This window comes from Epinephelus lanceolatus, chromosome 19 (genome assembly GCF_041903045.1).
Source record: "Epinephelus lanceolatus isolate andai-2023 chromosome 19, ASM4190304v1, whole genome shotgun sequence".
NCBI classification, from domain to species: Eukaryota; Metazoa; Chordata; class Actinopteri; order Perciformes; family Serranidae; genus Epinephelus; species Epinephelus lanceolatus.
This window is the reverse complement of record NC_135752.1, coordinates 8,344,949-8,364,758: the sequence shown is the minus strand read 5'-3', so window position 1 is coordinate 8,364,758 and position 19,810 is coordinate 8,344,949. Positions and strand designations below refer to the sequence as shown.

Sequence of the window (19,810 nt, the reverse complement as noted above, 5' to 3'; positions counted from 1 at the left end):
CAGTAGTAGAGCAACATATCACCAAACATTGCATCTGTGTACTGTTATTTTTACTGTTGCTTGCCTCAAAGTCGACATTATTTTAAATCTCTTTGTTTCCCCCCAGGTGTGCCACTCTTTCCATGAGGCCCTTTTTTAGCTATTACATGTTCTTCCACATCCTTCAGCAAAAAGCCTCTTCTTTCCCCATGTGGTGGCTGCATCTTTCCAAGAATTTATGGCCAGTTGACTGTCCAAGTGGTCTCTCAATGAAGAGTTGTCTGTACAGGTGAACCTGCTCAGCCAGTCTTCCCTTGAAGGCGTGCTGACCTGAAAAGTGCAACACATGCAGTGAATATAAAGTTACAAATATTCAGAGGTGCCCAGCCACATGCTGCAACAACTTTTGGAGTCTTTGTGTTCGAACATAGATGTAGATGTATTAATAACTAAATACCGGATTTCAAGATGGTGCCTATCCAGTCCAGTGGGATTGTTCGCCTGGTGCATTTGCAAAAAAAAAAACAAAAAAAAGTTTCTAGCTTCCTGGTTTACTTCCGCGATATGCAGCTGACTGAATATGCGCAGCACTGTTTCTCCTGCTTGCCCCAAGTTCCTGCTTGGCATAGACTTTCCATTGTGATGACATCACATATTTTAAAGTCACTTTTCTCTGCTCAAGATAAGTTTTACTAATATAAAACCTCCATAGACCCAAAATTCAAAATAGGAAGAGTCATAAATGACCTTGTTTGCAGTTGGAGGTGTCCTGTCCACAGTTCTACAGATGTCTCTTTTGCAATTGTTGGCTATAAGCAAAATGCTTTTTGGATCACAGGAAATGTTTGGCTGCAATACTGAGAGTGGCCACTGCAAAAAATTGGAGGAAATGCTGAGCAGTGTTCTTGGGGGACTGCACTCTACGGAAAAGATGTGAGGATATCACATTTTGATGTGAAACTTGTGCCACGGACACCACGGCAAGCATAAATGGGACTTAACTCCTCCCAGTTTTTTTTTTATAAACCGTTCAAGACCTGTGTTTGTGTGGTAGAAGATCCAGTATTTAAAATAAAAATTGATGAAATATCTGATTTATTTTAGTTACACTTTTATTTGCAGCTTAACAGATTTATCTGGGTGGTTTTTGTACAGGACTGTAACATTCACACATCCAGCACCCAAACAGTGCTATAAGAGTGCTGAGAGTGGGCCAAGATAGTAAAGTTGTGGACCCTTAATTACTGCGGTTGGGTGGTAATTCTCTGGGTTTGTCACTACAAGCAGTCCGTTCATTTTACACAGTCATTTGACTCATCAGTTACTGTAGCTTTAATTTTTATCCTGAAATTGCCACCATAACACACAGATGCATTAAACTCAGCATCTCAGTAGAAACCCTGACCTCCTGTGACAAAGACATACTGACACATTTCAAGAGAGAAGTTTGGACATTTTGTGCAGCTGGAGAATTTTTTGAGCCATTAATGGCACTAATGACCAGTCTATAGCCATGGTGGTGGTGGTAGAGGTCCGCTTGTGTGGATTCGCTGCATCCATGAATAAAACAAGGTGGAGATTTGTCTCTGGGATTTCTGCTTCCACCCCAATACCATGGAGGCGAATGGAATTCTGTGTCATCATAACAATTTCATAAATGAATGACAAGCTTGTGGGGACTTTTTCTTTGGTAGAAAATAGTTCCAATGAAAACTGTTGAAGGTACGGGGGAAATGTGTTTGTATGATGTTGTTTTATGTGTCTGTGTGTACTTTGGGTGAGCTGACCCTTTCAACAGGTCTTTTTACTAATTTCTCTCTGAACACAGTTTGCAACAGTCTCTTGCAGGGCTGTGGTGCTGACATGCCAGATGCCTGAGCATTTCTTCATCAGAAGAATGGATGACATCAGCAAATCCACCACTTTCCTCATTTTGACTGGCAGCCTGCTCTCAGCTGTTTGGACATGGATCATACTCACAAAAATCATATCACAATAAAATTATTTATTGGGTTTATAAGGACTGTTACTTGTACGCAAATCTTACCTTTTGCCTCAAGAGGTTGTCACAGTTTGCAATCTCCATGTTTTGTTTGGCTTTTTTTTTTCTTATGTAATTGCTTTTTTGTCACTTCAGTCTCAGTTTAATAGTTTTTGGATGAGAGTAAGTTAAGCTTCAGATTTCTTGGTCAAAGGTTTAAACAATTTTACTTGGAACACCAAAGTTTAAAATAAACTGTGATAACTTTCTTGCTTGTTTTATTGTTTACCCAGAGTATTAACTGGTTTCTGGATGGGGCAACTGAAATGAGGACATTCCTGTCAGACAACCTGGGTGGAATTTGAATAGTACAGAGGAACCGCCTGACGCTCATTGGTCGAAAACGACATATTTCCAGCGCGCGAGTCTGCCACTCAACAGATCCCAGGCAGTTGATTGGCTCTGCCGGGAGAAGGCGGACCCTCTGTTTTGACTATATGTATTCTGGTTCAGGCCATCTGCGAATGATTGCTGGCTTTCAGAGAGAGGCGGATCATTGTGTCCAATGTTTCTCCACAGAGCTGACTTGAACCTTTCTCCTCGAACAAAACGATTCCCATTGAGATAGCTGAGAGTCGGGTTTCCTCTCGTGGAGAGGAGCTGGAGGTGGACCAGGGGGAACATCACAATGATCAGCACCATGGAATGCGCAGTGGACGCGCAAAGCTTGATCTCCATTTCCTTAATGAAGATCCACAACTCCAGGACGCAGAGAGGGGGCATCAAGCTGCACAAAAACCTGCTGGTCTCCTATGTGCTGAGGAACGCCAGACAGGTCTACATCAAGGAGAAATACGCGGAGATCTATAGGATGCAGCAGTACGAGGAGGTGATGACGGTCTGCAACGAGATCCAGGAGCTCAACCCGCTGGATCTGGACGCAGAGGACGCAGACGATGAGGAGCAGACGCGGGCTGCTTGCTGCGGCGAAGAGGCGAGTCTGTGCGGCTCTGCGTGCCACCGAGGCGCGGCGCAGCCAGCGGCGCACGCCCGGGCACCGAGCGCTCTCTCCGGCTGCTCTCCCCTCGAGGACGGCGGCAAAGAACCGGATCCCTCCTACTATCGAAGCTGCTGCATGGAGGCTTCCCCTGTGCCACACTGTGACCAGTTTCCTGCAAACAGCACGCACTGCAACAAAACCACAGTGCTGGATTTGGACACGCATGTGGTGACCACGGTGGAGAACGGCTACCTCCACCAGGACTGCTGCTGTGACGCGCTCCAGTGCGGCCAGGGCGCGCAGTCCCCTGCCAAGAAACGAAAGGTTGAGTTCGGCTGTTGTATATCCGACGTTGAGGAAATATCGGATTTTACAGCGGCTCGCAAACGGGCGAAACGGGAGGACTGTTCCTACTCCAACCTAGACTACACAGACACTTCCAACATCTCCAATCTGATATCCATTTTCGGCTCGGGGTTTACAGGGCTGCTGAGCAGACAGGCGGACTTGGATCAGATCTGTAGCAAACAGGTCTTGGCCAGTCTGGGGGCATGGACCCGAGCGATTGTGGCGTTTTGAATCAAACCCTTTATTATTTTAGAAGAGACCGGGGTCAGTTGTACCGTATTTTTACACTAAAGTATTAAACCAAACCCAGTGGAGAGCTGTTTTCTTCTGCCAGTCTTTGTTGCGGAACATTTTTTCCAAATTCAGGAGAATGTTCCTGTTAACAAAGTCAACGTTCCCATATTGTTCTCCAAGAACATTTCACATGAGGATGTAATTTGTGGAACTTTTTCCATAGTTACTCTTTCAGCAAATGTTATGTGGAGAGCTTTATGAAATGACCTGAATTAGTGACACTATTTACGTCTCCATGGCGGAATGTTCTCTGAAACCTTCCGGGAATGTTCTCAGAACAAATAAATCAAACCAGAACGTTTTCGGAACATTACAGAGAATAAATGGGAACATTAGGGAAATGTTGCAAGCTCATTGGAAAACCAGTTTTCTGTACTGTTCCACGTCCTCGCTATGTGCCAATAGTGAAAGATGTGTAGAATAGAGCTCCATGGTTGAGGTCAGTGGTAATGCTGCAAAAATTCAACTTTTCTTGTCTCCAGTTTCTGTTTGGTCAGGAGCAGATGTAACTAAACTGCCCAGTGATGGTTACTGGTTTGGGGTTTATTAATTAACTTTTAACAGAAAGTGTAAAAACATAGTAGTTGGCCAAATTCTAACCCTGTTAACTTATTTTTTCATCACTATAAATGTTCATAATTCAATATGTGACAAAGAATTTCAACATTTAGGTAAGTCCCTTTTGACATGCATCACAACTGACCTCTTGGTGTCACAGTAAAATACCATGTGCTGAAATCTCAACATCGGATTGGTTAACCTCAGCAGCATACTTGTAACAAAAACAGCAATTCAAAATATACGGAAGAAAAAGGTATTTAGAATTATACCTCAAGGCAAATCTTTGTCTTGAAAAAAAAAAATCAATAACAAATGTGAGAGTGGTTCAATGCACTGGGTGACATCACACACACTTGTTTCTGATTGGAGGATATGGCAGTGTTACAACTGAGCCTGGTCTCCTCCACAAGGTCTAAATCAACTTTATTTTTGCAGGAAAAAGAAAAGCTATTTAAAAAAATGACAATTAATGACAATAGTTTTGGCGGGGAGAGGACAGAGTTTGTGCCATATACACCATGTACAGGCTGTCCTGTTGTCAGAATGGGAGATACATGTGTTCAGAATACACTTTGTGACTGATGAAATGGATTGAGATTCCATTGCCTTAAATCAAATGCACACCACTGCTAGCTATTGTCATAAATTAAAAGTACATTGAAAGTGAGTGAATGTCTCTCCTAATCTGGGCTGAGGAACCTTTTGGGGGGAAAAAACCCTTCTTTTGGACCTTGCACATTCTGAGCAGTTTATTGTCACCACGTTCAAGACTCCCTCCTAAACACTTCTGAGGTACATGGACTCTGAACCAACTCATATCACTTAATGGAGTGCCAACACTTTCATAATGTAACACTTTTTGGGCTTTTACTGTGGTTATCACTTCACCTCCACTCACAGTGTGTGACGGTAAACAGTCCGGGTTATTTTGGCAGTTTGACGTCTGACCCCTCTTAATCATGGTTGTTGCTCAAAGCCTTCACAGCAGTTCATAATTCCAACATGTCTTGGTTTTGTGAGTTTTACTTTGTTTTGTTAAAGAATGATCTTAGTCCTTTTGTTTTAAAAAGGCAAACTCATGATTTAGCCATAACCTGAGAATCCACGCATTAGCTTTATGAGCACTATGTGTACCAAAATAAAGAGAGTATTCAGCCATTCTCTACATATTTTGTTGTTATTCTTGTATTTTTGTGCTTAAAAATTGTATATCACCGGGTAAAACTGTTGCAGAAAATATTTGTTAAAAATTTATAATCTTAATAAAAAATGAAAACCTTAATGCTAACTGTTGTGTTTCGTTATCGAGCCATGTATTATAATGAAATACTGATGCAGTTACAGGCCTACGGTGGCTGACCAGTGTCACACATGAAAAAAAACAAACATGCATTATACATTTGCAGGACATGCTTTAATGCTTTATAGATAAGTCACCGGAAAAAAGATGCTTTCCTTTAGCTGGTGTGTATAATTACTTTTTGGTAATACAAATGTTAGTAAATCAGTATTATGGCAGGTCCCCCATGAAGTTACTACTAGGGTATACCCATAAGTCCAAAGATATAAATGTAATTAATGAAGGACTTTTTACAATAATCCACCAAGTCTACAGTAGTGGTTAAATGGAAAAAAACATCAATATCATTCTTATATCATTAAATAAGAAACAACAGCTAGCAGACGTTAGCTTAACTTAGTACAGAGACTGGAAACAGGGGGAAACAAGTAGCCTGGGTCAGTCTAAAGGTAACAAAATCTGCCTACCGCCACCCCAAAAGCTCACAGTAATATTACATATATTATTTATTAAATTATTCCCAAGACCAAAATCTAAAAGAACAACAGTTATGGTTATGTTGCAGACAATTTCTTAGCTCTGCAGACAGATATGAGGGGGTTGTAATGCATATTCCCCAAAATATTAAACTGTTCCTTTAACGAGATGTTAATAAATGGATTGTGGTCCACGTTTTCCACACTTACTTTCCAGATGTTATTTTTCCCAACCTGGTAACCTAAAAGTGGTTGCTGTTGATATTTTGTAACTGATTTATTAATCATTACTAAATTATTGAACATTTTAAAAGCCATTAGTAACAACATATAAACCGTTAGAAAGTGGAAACAATATAAATGCAATAAAACACTGTCCACAATAACACTGTGTATTTTTGGTTTGACTTTGAAAACAGTAGTTTTATAATACATAAATAAATAAATACATTAAAATCAATTCATTAAAAGAACTTGACTCAAGATCCTCTTATCATTTTCTGGGGCTTTCAGCTACATAATCATGGTCTTCCTCAATAGATAGTATGCATATTATTTATAGTCCACTTGTTATATTATGATACATTTAATAAACTTTATTTAGCGGGCACTTTTCATACAAGGGATTGCAGCCGAAAGTGCTTATACTACATTACTTGGGTCATGTGATGACAACCGAGCTATTTCCATGATCAAACTCCAGTGTAACATGCAGTTGAAAGCTCCAGAAGAAAAAAAACTGTAGGTGAACCTTGAGTTGTTGTTTTTTTTTTTCTTCCAACAGCAAGATCTTGCAATTTACTGTCCATACCTCCTGAAGCAAAGTGTTGCAGATAATGAATCACCTCATAATTGGTGATTAAAATAGGTATGTTTCTCGTACTATTAATGCTAAACCTAATAAAAATGCCCATTCTTTATTTTTGCAGCCTGCCCCTACTGTGCACTACCACAGTGTACCATATGACTTAGCCTACACATCCCATCTCAGCCTGGACTTTCCTCCTCTCGCAAAACTTTGAGTCCTGTTATCTCTGCTCTGTGCCACTTGGTGGTGTTCTTTAAAATCAATGAATGAAGATATCAGTAGGGCTGTGTATGCAGAGCAGAGCCACCTCAGGCTGACCCTCCCTCAAACTCTCCACTCACCAGCCCCGACACCACCCTCCTCCTCCTCCTCCTGCTCCTGCTCTCTTTCATCCTCCTCCTCTTCCTGGCTAGCTCATTTCTCTGCCTCTCAGAGTGAGGCATCGCTCTACCCCAGCACATCACATTCATCGTTGCTGCTTGTTTGCTCCTCCAGCTCTGTGGGATTTTTCCAGCTCCCGCTACCCATAATAACTTGCAGTAGGTAGGTTGTAATGGAAGGAATGAGGCAATGTGAACAATGCGGGGTGTAATTATGCAAAAATGGGATGCAGGAGGATTCTATATCTGATTATTCACTGAAAGAAACTGCATTAAGACACAGTATATTTCCTTGAAAATAAAGATTTCAACAAAACAAACACATTAGAATGATATCAGCAACAAACCACGGTTCAGCCCTCTCCCTCTCGCTGCTGACAAATGGTGTGGACAACGGTTTTGTTTCATGGTGTATACACAGCTCCTCCATCTGGATTGGGAAAGACTCACACCCATGAACACACAATTAAAATCTTTAATTTCCTTTTCAGATATCAGTGATTTGCTATTTATATATGTATTTAGTATCTTCCCCTGAATATTTTGATTTGGTTTGATACTGTTTAAATATTATATTCATAGTATATGTCAAATTAAAAAAATATACACAATAAACAAGTTGAACACTGGATAGATTATAGATATGTGAATAAATTAAATTAAATTAAATTAAATTAATTTTATTAAAGTAAAGTAAATTAAAAATCTATAGATTTGAAGCCTTTGGATAAAAATACTAAAAGTCAACTTATTCCTGGTGTGTTCTTATCCATTTTACTATTCACTCACTTTTCTCATCAACTGATACACATTAAAAGACAATACCAGGTGGCGGTGGAGGAGGTGGGGGGTGGGGGGAGTGTGGTGACGAGTGTTGTTGTGTGAGGCGGCTGGGAGGAGGGGGGGACAACAGAGGGAGGGGGAGAGGAGCAGTCATGAGGGGGGAGGGAGGCCTGCTTTGTCAGGAGAGGGGGTTGATGTGTTAGGGGGTTTGCAGAGGGGGGAGGAGGCCAAATGTGACAGCAGCAGGGAGGGGCTGGGGGTGGACTGTAGGGAATAGGTGTTCTGGGACGGGGAGGCAGACTGTGGCAGCAGAGACAGGTCAGTCAGGTTGCACAGAGGTCTGTGGGGGGATGGGAGGTCAGGGAGGGTTTTTTTTCTAGAAGGTTCTGATGCAGAGCAGGTCTAGGCTCATGTGGATACATCTGAGAACTCTCCTTTTTTAGCCAGGTTGGTCCTCTGTGTACACCAGCTGGTTTAAATGAGGCAAATTGGATAAATTAGAACACTGATATTATATTACCATGAACAGAAAAAACACATTTCTGAAAATTTTAATTATGATGGTCAAGCTTTCAAAGGTGCAGTGAGTCAGCCCTTTAAAACTGCGTTTCTGCATAGCAATATTGTTAAAGAATCAATTAAAGGTCCAGACACACAAAAACTGACATCAAAAAACTAGTGGCAATGAAGGCCAACTGTTGGCACTGTTGTGTCTATGCCAAAAAGTTGGCCTTCAACACACTGCAAAGACTATAGCCAACAGCCAACTAGCATGTACGTTATGCACCTGCATGAGAGGAAAGAAGTTTCCATAGCAGCAGGTGGCGGGTTGTCTGTATTCACCATTTGAAAAAGGAAATTGGAAGATCGGCAGGACGGATTCAAGATGCTTGTTAGCCAGTTAGCTCATTAACAACACAACCCGACATTGAAAGAACACAGGATAGTTAATATGCGCTAGCAAACAATAACACAAAAATGAGGGCTTAATAGCTAAAAAAGGAAATCTTACGATATGTAAGTTGTTTCACTCTCACTAATGGGCTTGGCCACGTTTCAACATGCTGAATTGGGCTGAAAAACAGCCGGCAGGGGTCAACTAGTGCCAACGGTGAGGGACACACAATAAAAGCTGGGGTGACAGATACCCACTGACGACCTGCAATTGATTGATTTCCAGCAGTCAGCTTGGTGTGTCATGGCCTTTAATGTTAATGTGTCCATTCTCCTAATTTATAAAGAAAAAAAAACTTACTTTCTCATTTGCTGTGGTGGTATCTATCTTTTACAAGGCCATGACTCATCCGTCTGGCCGGACTATAGAGGGAATCGTCTTGTTGTTTACGAATACTTCCAGGTAGAAAACCAGCAGAGCTTTTAGCTATATATAGCCTATATATCACATTTTTCACATCACTGTATCACCGTTTGGACTAATCCGATGTTTGTAAAGTCTATAAACACAATGATTGAACAAACATTACTATTTCTGTGTGCACGTTTAGCTGGGCTAACCGTTAGCTGTTAGCCCTGTTAGCCGTTAGCAGTGTCTGTAATAGGTAATAACTCATTAAACGGTCCGTGAAAAAAATATCTTTTCCAGCGGATATCTTAGTTACAACATGATTGAGCTAGCAAAGCAGTTTTGTGTTGCTATGTGTGGTATTTATTCAGTTTTGGGAAATCACGATGTCGAAAGAAAGCATCAGTGGCTGCAGCTGACAGGGGCAGCTAACACTAGTAGCAAAGCTAACATCAGGACGTCATCTGTTAAAAGCCTCCCGTTGTCGGATACGACATGAAACTACTCCATTTAACTCAATGTTGTAACTAAGACATCCGCTGGAAAAAATATTTTCTTCACGGATGAGCACACGTTTGATAAAACGGAGTTAAATCTCTCGGCATCCATTTTCAAGCTCTCTGTGTGTTTGTTTCCTTGCGGACGAGAAAAGGAGGAGCGCACATTTCCGAGAAGGCGTGTCCTTTTCAAAAATGCAAAAGGCGTTGCTTTGTTGCCGGCCGTTTTCGCCGGTGTGTTAAACACACTTTAGAAAGGAGTGTCCCCAGACTATCAGAAGGCAGAGATCTCTGATTGTCTGGTGGCGAGACTAAGTTTATGGTCTGTGAGGCTGTACATAGAGACAGTGGTGCGTTGGGCTAAATGTTAGTCAGTGGCTTAGGCCCCGTTTATACGACAACGATTTCAACTGAAAACGGTAAACTTTAGTTGCGTTTTGGCCGATCGTTTACATGTCAGCGGTATTTTGGGTGCCTGAAAACGCAATGGTTTGAAAACGGGTTCCAGAATGCAACGTTTTGGAAACGGCAGCGTCTCCGTTGTCACGTAAACTTGCAATATTCAGTTCCTCTGAAAACGGACTTTTCGCACATGTGCATTACGGTTCCACTCACTAGGCATGCTGACCGTCACAACAACAAAGTTATCTGTGCATGCTTTCGCCGTTGTGTCTTCTTTGTTTTGGTTTGTAATCACCACGTTGTAGAGGGAGGCGCTTCAGTATAGGCGCATGGCGTCATGCCGTAGTGTTGCTTTGCAAATTTACACTGCCACCCATTGGCCTGGCGTGCATACTACAGCGTTTCCAGTAGATTTTGCAGCTCCGTGTGAACGGGGATCGTTTCAATAACGTCGTCGTATAAACGCAGAAGTTTTTTAAAACACAAAGGACAGACTTCTCCGTTTTTACTGAAATCGTTGTCGTATAAACGGCCCCTTAGTGGTAGAGCAGGCGCCCCATGTACAAGGCTGTTGCTGCAGTGGCCCGGTTCAACTCCAGCCTATGGCCCCTTGCTGCATGTCACTTCCTCTCTCTCTCCCCCCTTCACGCTCATCTGTCCTATCGATTAAAGGCTTAAAAATGCCTGAAAAATATCTTTAAAAAAAAGCTAACATGCTGATGTTTAGCAGTTTTTGTGTGTGTGGTTTTTTTGTTTGTTTTGTTTTGTTTTTACAAAATTTACTATCTTAGCTTAGCATGTTAGTCAAGCGGCAACCTCTATGCCTGAGAAGTGCTAAAAACTGCAGGTCTTTGAATAGCTACCTTAGGTTGGCTCCAAAACACAGTCAATCCCCATAGACCCCCATGTTAAAACACCCAACTTTATGGCAGAAATAAACATATTAACAGCCTGATACAACAGTGGTCTCTATAGAGTGCTGCAGGGATGATGTTTTTCTGTAGGGCAACATGGAAGTTGGCTCCCTCGCCAAAAGCCCATGGGACTTTTCCATCGGATTTCAGATTATTACAGAATTAAGCTCTGTGGCAAGTAAAGGATGATTAGGCCTACATGTTTTATTCTGCGATATAATCTCCACAAATTAAAACCACTTTACTGCTAACGTTATAAACCAACTGTCATACCGTCTAAAATGCTAAAATGCTGACTTATTTCTGGGTTTTTAGATTTGTTCCTGGAGCACTCTATACCTAATGTCATGCAATTGTATGGGGCATGAATTTTTATATCACGCACCTGTTAAAATGTTGTGGAGGCTTAAAGTTACGCATATTTAAGGATGAGGTCGGTTGAGTGACAGGCCGTGTGTGAGGCGTCGCTGCAGTCTACTGGAGTCAGATCCACCCCTTGCTGCTCCACAGCTCCACCCTCCTGTCCAAATATGGTCACTTCTGATTCCAAAAATCCAAGATAGCAATGGCCAAAATGCCAGACCCGAGGCTTCAAAACCAATGGGTGACGTCACAGTGTCTATTATTTTATACAGTCTATAGTGTTAGCATGCTCTATTACTAAACAAAAAATACACACATATCATTGGCTGATGGTTTTGTACATGTTTGGTTAAAATCCCAAAAAGTACTGAAAAAAATTAAGTTCTGAGCTGATGATGGGGCTAGAAGAAAAGTAAGAGACTGACCAAAGTTATTTCAGTTCATCCTGAGGGGATATCTGTTTAATTTTGGTGCCACATTTCATCACAATCCATCCAACAGTTGTTGAGATATTTCATTTTAAACCAGATTCCACCTTTAGATAGTGCTGGGTGAAAAGTCAGTGGATTGCCAAATTATCAGGATTAATCCTCTGGGCACCATGAATATTATACACAATGTCATGGCTGTAATCCAATAGTAATGAAGATAACTCAGTCTGGACCAAACTGTTGGACTGACCACCAGAACAATCCCCAGAACCTTAAGTCTGATGTGTCTTAAAATTCAACAGCAATGTGTCTTTCTAGAAGCAACGTCTTGGTCACTCTGGTCACATAAATGATGAATTGCATATGATATCAAAATATAGCTACTGTCCTCTTTAATGTAAAGCAGGCCATACCCTTCGTCAAATATCTTGACCTTACACAAGATGACATAGATTAAGTTAAGAAGAAAAGAAAGAAAAAGTAGCGCCTGTACACATGGGTCACTCCCCTGTTTTCATTGACTAAAAGGCAGAAACAGACCACGCCCCTGGTGCATAAGAATTGGTGCATAATCACGAAAAAGACCAGCTACGCCAACATTTTAACACTGAGAGAAACAGACCACGCCCTGGTTTGAATATTAATTACCTCATTGCATATTGGAAACTAGGTTATTCTGTTATTTGCATATTTGGGGCAAACTCTGCTGTTTTATATTTGCATATCATAATAAAAACTAATTAGGTCACAGTCTTGCTTGCACACTGAAAATAGAAAATAAATCAAGATCATTTTGCATGTCATTTTTGAATTGATATTAAGTAGCTAATACAAATTCAGATGAAGAAATGGAATGAATGATTATTACGCAGTCCATCATCATCATTCCATTTGGGCCTTTTTATGTCTTTCAGTCTTTTAGCAATAAAGTTTAGAATATATTAACGATTGGACTGGACTATGTTAAACATTTGGTGAACCCTTTCTCCCTTTCAGTGTAAACTTCTTGTGTTTTAGGTCTTTGCGCAATAACCAGTCCTGATAAGTAAAATGGCTGTAGCTCAGTTGATAGAGAGGACTGGATGGTGGTGTGGTGAATGTGTTGCTGATTTCCTACAGCTGTGAAAAACAACTTGGATTTCCTGTAGTAAAAGTATTATTGCAAAGACATAAACAAACATAATCACAAGTTAAAGTTAAAAATAAAAGTACTTAACTATTATCTGCTGAATGTAGCCTACTTACAGTCCCTCCTCCGCTGTGTTTGTCTTCTGTTCATTAGCCCCTAAAATGTCTGACCTTGACTACACTGACTTATATCTGTGCAAAGTTTGTCATTTGAGAGGTGTTTTCACATTCCTCAGCTGAAGGGCATGATGTCTGTGCATTTCCCTGACATCTGTGTCGCTAATATGAAAGCCAATAGGGGCGGTCAGGGATGGCGTTTTTCTGTAGGTCAATGCAGAAGTTAGCTTCGTCTTGGTTCGCTCGTCAAAAAGCCTATGAGATTTTCCATTGGATTGTGGATTATTGCCAAAAATAAGCAACAAACATAAATGATACATGATACTTACATGTTTTGTTCAGCAAGATAATCTTCACAAATGAACACCACTTTTATGATTATTGAAGCGTAAATGCAATTGCTAGAAGTAAAAAGCTAAAGTTAGGCTATAAACAAACTACGCCATGGTCGCAAGACCTAATGTCACCACCATAACAAGACTGTAAAGCCGTGTTTAGCGCGGCTCAACGTGATTCTGGTACTTCAGTCTCATTTACCCACTTGTTAACAACCACATTCTTTAAGACACATAGAAGTTAAAGTATTTACTGATGTACTTCATTTCACAGAACAAAATGTGAAAGTGTCCTCACCTTGTCCAGACCTTATTTCAGGCATCTAACCAAAAACTAATTGAAAAGACCCATGGACTGTGAGACAAGGGAACCAGGAGTGGTAAAATGCTAATTCATTTCCATGTTTTAGGACTCATTCCTGGCTCACTTTATTGTTCTAATATAGGGAAACGTGTATTGATGGTTAAGACTTCAACACAACACCGGCAGAAACACGAAACCTCCAGGGCAGAGCGGTCTACTGCATCTGATGTAAAAATCTCAGACAAACAGAATTGAGCGTTTGGTTAACTTTGAGTAAACCTCTGGTAAGAACTCAATAACAATGTAGTGTGGACACACTGTATCATTGTAGCAGATATTATTTGCATTTTTCACAACTATTGACAATGTGTCAGCCACTGCCAGTTACAAGCTAACAAGCTAACAAAAACATACACAAATAAAAGATGCTAACTACACTCACTATTCTAATATGTCTACTAGTTGCTGATTTTGATGCACAACAGACTCTTCATCCGAGTCTGGGTCTGACTGCGGCTCAAACCTGCATGGCTGAATCTCTCCGACGTTTTCTCTCACGCTAACGCTGGCCATCGTGATGCACACTGCCCTTTACTGGTCAACCTAGCGCTAGTCTTGCATAGCCAGACCTATCTCCACCAGGCTCCTTGGAAGTATGCCAGACTTTGAAGCCACTTTTAATGGAAGCCAAACAGTGCAGTTACACCGTCACATGATGCCCTGTGGCTCCAAAATACTTTTTCCCTTTGACTTACATGGCTAAAGAGGCATCTGTAAATCAGTGGATACATTTTTTTGAGTGTCACAACCCCACAAAATGACTTATTTCACTATCAGGATTTGATCCGTTTAGTTTGGTAACATTTGAAAAGTCCACAAGAGCCGCACAAATAAATAATTTAATTCTCATTCAAGTTAGCAGATTGCTAAACTGGAAGTTCAAGCTGGCAGAGGTTAGCCGCTTGGCCACGCTCAATCCTAGTTGGCCATAGTAAGTCTCTGGTGCACCTGCTCTATGGCCCACACAGTGCAGTAGTAGTGCCGATCATTCCGATAATTTTATATGCAGCAATTGAACCATTTTACTCATGCTTAAAAAAATAGCCTGTGAGAGGTATTTTATTAAATATTCCATTACTGATTATTACCAATGCATTCATGTGTACAGTAAATAGTATTTTACTGCTGTAGTTGGTTAAGATAGGACTAGTTTTTCTACTTTACATACAGTATGTACAGGTAGTTTAATCCAGTGGTTCCCAACCAAGGGGGAAGGCCTTCTCACAAAATAAATCCGGGGGATTGTGAAGTAATCATTTCACCGATCTTTGCTTTTTGAGAATGATTGTATAATCTGACCTCTTTCAGCATTGAATATTTCTTTAAATGAAACCATGTGAGAAGTTAAGAGGGAAAAATCACTGTTTGGTGGGACTGCAACAACTCAGACTTCTGGAACATTTGACATGAGGCCTCCAGTAAGGGGTCACAAGCCAAAAAGGCTGGAAAGAACTGCTTTAGTGTATAATAATGAATTCTAAGCTTTGTAATGGAGTAAAACAGTATCCCCCTCTGAAATGTGGTGAGGTGAGGATGTGCATTAAATGGAAAGTTCAGTACAAGTACCTCAAATTGTATTTAGTCTTTAAGTAAATGTACTTAGTTACTTTCCACCACTGCTCTCTACCATCCTATGTCTGCAGCTGCATCCCATTTCAAAAACTGCCTCCATGCAGTCCGCATTTCAAGCCGAGACATGTCAGAACGGGTCGACGCAGCTGTCCCATTCCAAACATTCCTCCAAATGAGGCCAACAAATTCAGTCTTTTTTCCCTCAGTTGTACCCCTGATCCACCATGCACACTCACATGTGAACCATGAATTCAGGCAGTCCTCATCAACTCAGAAAGTTGCCTGTTTCCTTGTTCACTGCTAACACCTGAGCAGTAAATCCCAGTGGTGGACAAGTTCTGTGACACCCCCAAAATACTAGTTGTGGTACATCACTTCAACACAATGGACAACTGGTGAACAAAAATATCAATATAACTTAACATCACAAATCCACTGGCTTACTTGTGTGAATACGCCATATTGATGTTCTGAGGATGTTGAAAGCAGACTGCTGGGTTTAACAGCCCACATGCAGTGTTGAGCAACATGTTCAGGCAGTTGACAGGAACAAACTGAAGTTTGTGTTAGGTTTCCACTTTTTACATGGTGGCTTTTTCAGTGCTTCAGTTCTCATGATATATTTAACACAGACTGAACACAAAGACCTGGTAAATACCACTTGATGACTGTCAGAGTTTGAGAGCTGAAGCGGACTGGCTAAATGCAACAGATTTTTTTTTCTCAATTAGTCAAGAAGCAGCAGCGTATAATAGTTAGTTGATTCTGTAGAGCGTTTCATCTGGGGACATTTCATTCCTCTGAAGGACACACCTTCACGGTCGTACAACAGAGGCTTCATCTGAAATGGGACACAGCTGTGTTGTAGTTTAACAACATTTTTACAAAGTCCCTCAGTCGTCTTTGGACTGCTGTGCTTCATTCCACCACGCTCTGCTCTGCAGTCCTGTATGTAAGGGGAATTCCACTCCAGTCCTTAGGAGAGGACTTGTAAGTTTTAAAAAAGGCTGCTGAATGATGTTTTGGAATTGTACATTTGACATGAATCAGAGTTCCCCCACTAAAAAAATAAAAAAAGAATAATCCGTCACATGAAGGAATAGTGTAAAGTATCCCAACTCATGCAATATTCAAGATTTTCTCTCCTCATCTCAGAATCTATCTGCCTCACTGCTGGGTTCATCTCTGGGTCATGAGCAAGTTAAAGTCTATTTCCAATAATACAGTGTAACAGCCACTCGTACGCACAATTCACAATTTTACAGAATCTGTGGCTGAATACACCAGAAACCACATTTAACTAAAATAAAAAATATAACTAAGAAAAAGTTATTATCGCTTCTTGTAGTTTTTTGTTGACACTTGTACATTTCAGTAAATTTTAGGAAAATTCTCTTACTCCGATATCAGCCTCATGTCCCTTATCATCCTCTGTTGAAACGTTGTCACATCACCTACTGTAGGCTAAAATATTCTCATCTCTCTTACCAGTCATGGACTGCTGTGGTTGTATGCCTCTGCAAGCCACTCAAGTTTCAGTTAGTTTACATCCATGTCGGTGAAAACATGGATGCTTCATTCGAATCTTCTACCTCCAGCAGATAAGATCTAAACAGTCAGCACAGTTTCAATTTGTTTGAAATGTTCAGTCTGCTGATAACATAAACCAGGACTAGAAGCTCTGTAGTTTTTGAGTCTTTTTGCAAATCTAAATTTTTATGTGAATGAAACCTTCCCACACACAGGTCACCTTACATGGCAATTTTCGCAGCGTCGATTATGCTAATGATGAAACTACACAAACATCGACCTCTTTTGAACAGGTGGCATTCAAACAAGTGATTTACAACAAGTTTGTCTACATAAGAGTTAAGTACATCTAAACATTTGTAGAAACGTTAAAAAAAAACAAAAAAAACTTAACAATAACAATGTGAAAATGTTGTTGGGTGCAGGTAATGGTGTCTGTTCTAAAGATTTTTGATGATTCAAACTAAAATGTTGTTCACTGCAACATTAAGCCTGTTACATGTGATACAGCTGAATGAGGATGAAAAATCAAACACTATTCTGCCATAAACTAACATCAAAACTACATATTTTTCCTCTTAGCTGTTTATCAGTCTAGATCATTTTGGTGCTGGTTGACGAGTTGGAGTTATGGGCCATAGAGATGTCTGCCTTCTCTCCAATATAATGTAATTAGCTTGCTCAGTGGTGCCAGGTGAGCTGGTAGTAGATGCACGTTTCCCTCTATGTGGTAATACGGTTGATGGGTGTAGAAAAATAGAAAAGTTACTCCACAAAACTGCTCACAACAAGGTCTGTGGGTTATCTTTAGTAACTGGGATATGACTTCTGGAAAGAGACCTCGCTGTTGCTGTTTTCAAATGTATTTCTTGGCGCTTTGAACACCACAACCTAAGTGCCATCTAATTCCATTATACTGGAGAGAAGTCAGACATCTGTATGGCCATTATCTCCAACACTCAGTTACTCACACAAAAACCATCTAGATTGGTAAACAGCACAACAGGTAAGAGATAAAATATGTTTTTGATCTTTTGGTTAACTGTCCCTTTAAAGCCACTATGTCCAGAATTTTGGTTTTGATTATAGCACCTTTCAAATTAGCAGCGAGCATTGTAGCAAATTCAAGAATGGAGAAATTTATTAAATCAGGTTTGACAATGTCAATGTTATCACACAAAAATAGTTTTTCTTTAATTGAATGAAAAAACTCATGCCATGATCTTTAAAATGTGCCAGTTGAGACACATGCAGAATTTACCATTCCTTTAAAAACTGGGGTCAAATTTTGGGGGGGGGGGGGGGGGGGGGGGGGGGGGGGGGTTTGGGGGGGGCGGGGTGGACAACGACAGTATTTTACCTGGGTTGACAATTTTGAGGAAAAAGCTGCACAACACAACCATAAGAACTTCAAGTATGGTTTCTCAATTTACATAAATGTTTACTATATCTGATCCAATAAAAAACAAGAAATATATTAAAGGTGGAGTGAGCAATTCTGGACAAATATTGTTGATAATATGCTGTGGAGTTCAGCACAGCATGTGTCAGATTTACTGTCATTTACAGAGCCAGGGCTGTGTACGTACATCAGAACAGGCAGCTAGCGAACGGTGAAGAGATGGATAGAATTGCTGACTGCACCTTTAAAAGAGCAGTTTACAACCATCAGAGCATATCACTGATTACGAGTCCGAGCCAGGATTGTCTGCACATGGCTCTCAACATGGAGGTGCCAGAGCCAGCGGCAAGCAGCAAATGGTGCTTATAGCGCCAACAGTGCTAACAATGGCAACAGTGCTTACAGAGCTAACAGTAGCCCTTTTTACACAGAGATTACTCATTACAGCTGCTACAAAGTCCCTTCTTTATGCCTCCTTCGCTTTTTTACACAGACACCAACGATGATGGCATCATGCAGCTCCAGTGCGTGATTTTAGATAGCATGCCAACATTGTGGTAGCAAAAACTGGTGTGACGGGTGTGGCATGTATAACAACGTCGACCTATAGTGTGACATGTACCATATGTGTTGACAGCGCTTTCTAAACAATAACTGTCATAAGGTGTCAGTAACAACCATTTACCATCCCTGTTATATGGCGGTTGATCACGTCCTCTGGTCAGAGGGTAAGGAGCTCTTGGACCTCATTGTTTTCCCAATTTGCAGACATCCTCAGCTGCTGTTCTTCTTTGACTTAGCTGCTTACTGCTATCAGCTACTTTTTAAAATCTCCCGTGGGTCGCACATATAACAGGTCATCAAAATGTCACACCCGTGCTGCCCATGATCTTGTCCTGCAGGCTGTCGCATTTTTACAGAGGTCATTTTGGCGCTGTTACTACCTACGATGCTGCCTTTAACAGAGACAACTCTGTCCCCCCATTCTGTGATTGTACCTTTTATACAGATTGGTGAGGTGTAATAACGGTGTGAAATTCCCGCTTTGAGGCAGTGTAAAAGGGGCTAGTGTTAACTGGAGGATGGACACTACACCTCCCTGACAACACTGTTGCAACACTCTGGAGCACGACCGCATGATCAGCCTTAAGATGGCACTTGGCTAGCCAGTGGGATGCTCAATTTTTTTTCCCAAGCGTGTTTCCAACTGGGTTGAACACGCTTGGGGAAAAGAAATAATGCTAGTGGAATACACACACAAGCACTAACATGCATGCGTGGCCTGACTGGCTACCACAAGAACAGAGAAGCTCGGATTACAACACACGGGAGCAACACAGAGGGAGCGTGACTTCATTCTCTGCTCAGAACGCCATTACCCCACTTTATCTTTACATAGTAAATGGTTGATTGCTGTTATATTATTGCTCTGAATGTTATATAGAGCTCCTTTAAGTTAAGACTGGGCTAAGTTGGGAATATGAGATTTCAGTCAAAGATTCTTACCTAAACTGACTTCTCATGAAATTATGGTGAATGAAA

General features: G+C 40.9%; 1 protein-coding gene across 1 annotated transcript; it reads left to right on the top strand.

Annotated features, from left to right (window-relative positions):
- Positions 1–2,474: 2,474 nt before the first annotated feature.
- ier5l (immediate early response 5-like) lies at positions 2,475–5,445 on the top strand. Its single transcript, XM_033646125.2, has one exon. The coding sequence runs from the start codon at positions 2,649–2,651 to the stop codon at positions 3,537–3,539; it is 891 nt and encodes a 296-aa protein (XP_033502016.1). The 5' UTR covers positions 2,475–2,648; the 3' UTR covers positions 3,540–5,445.
- The last annotated feature ends 14,365 nt before the right edge of the window (positions 5,446–19,810 follow it).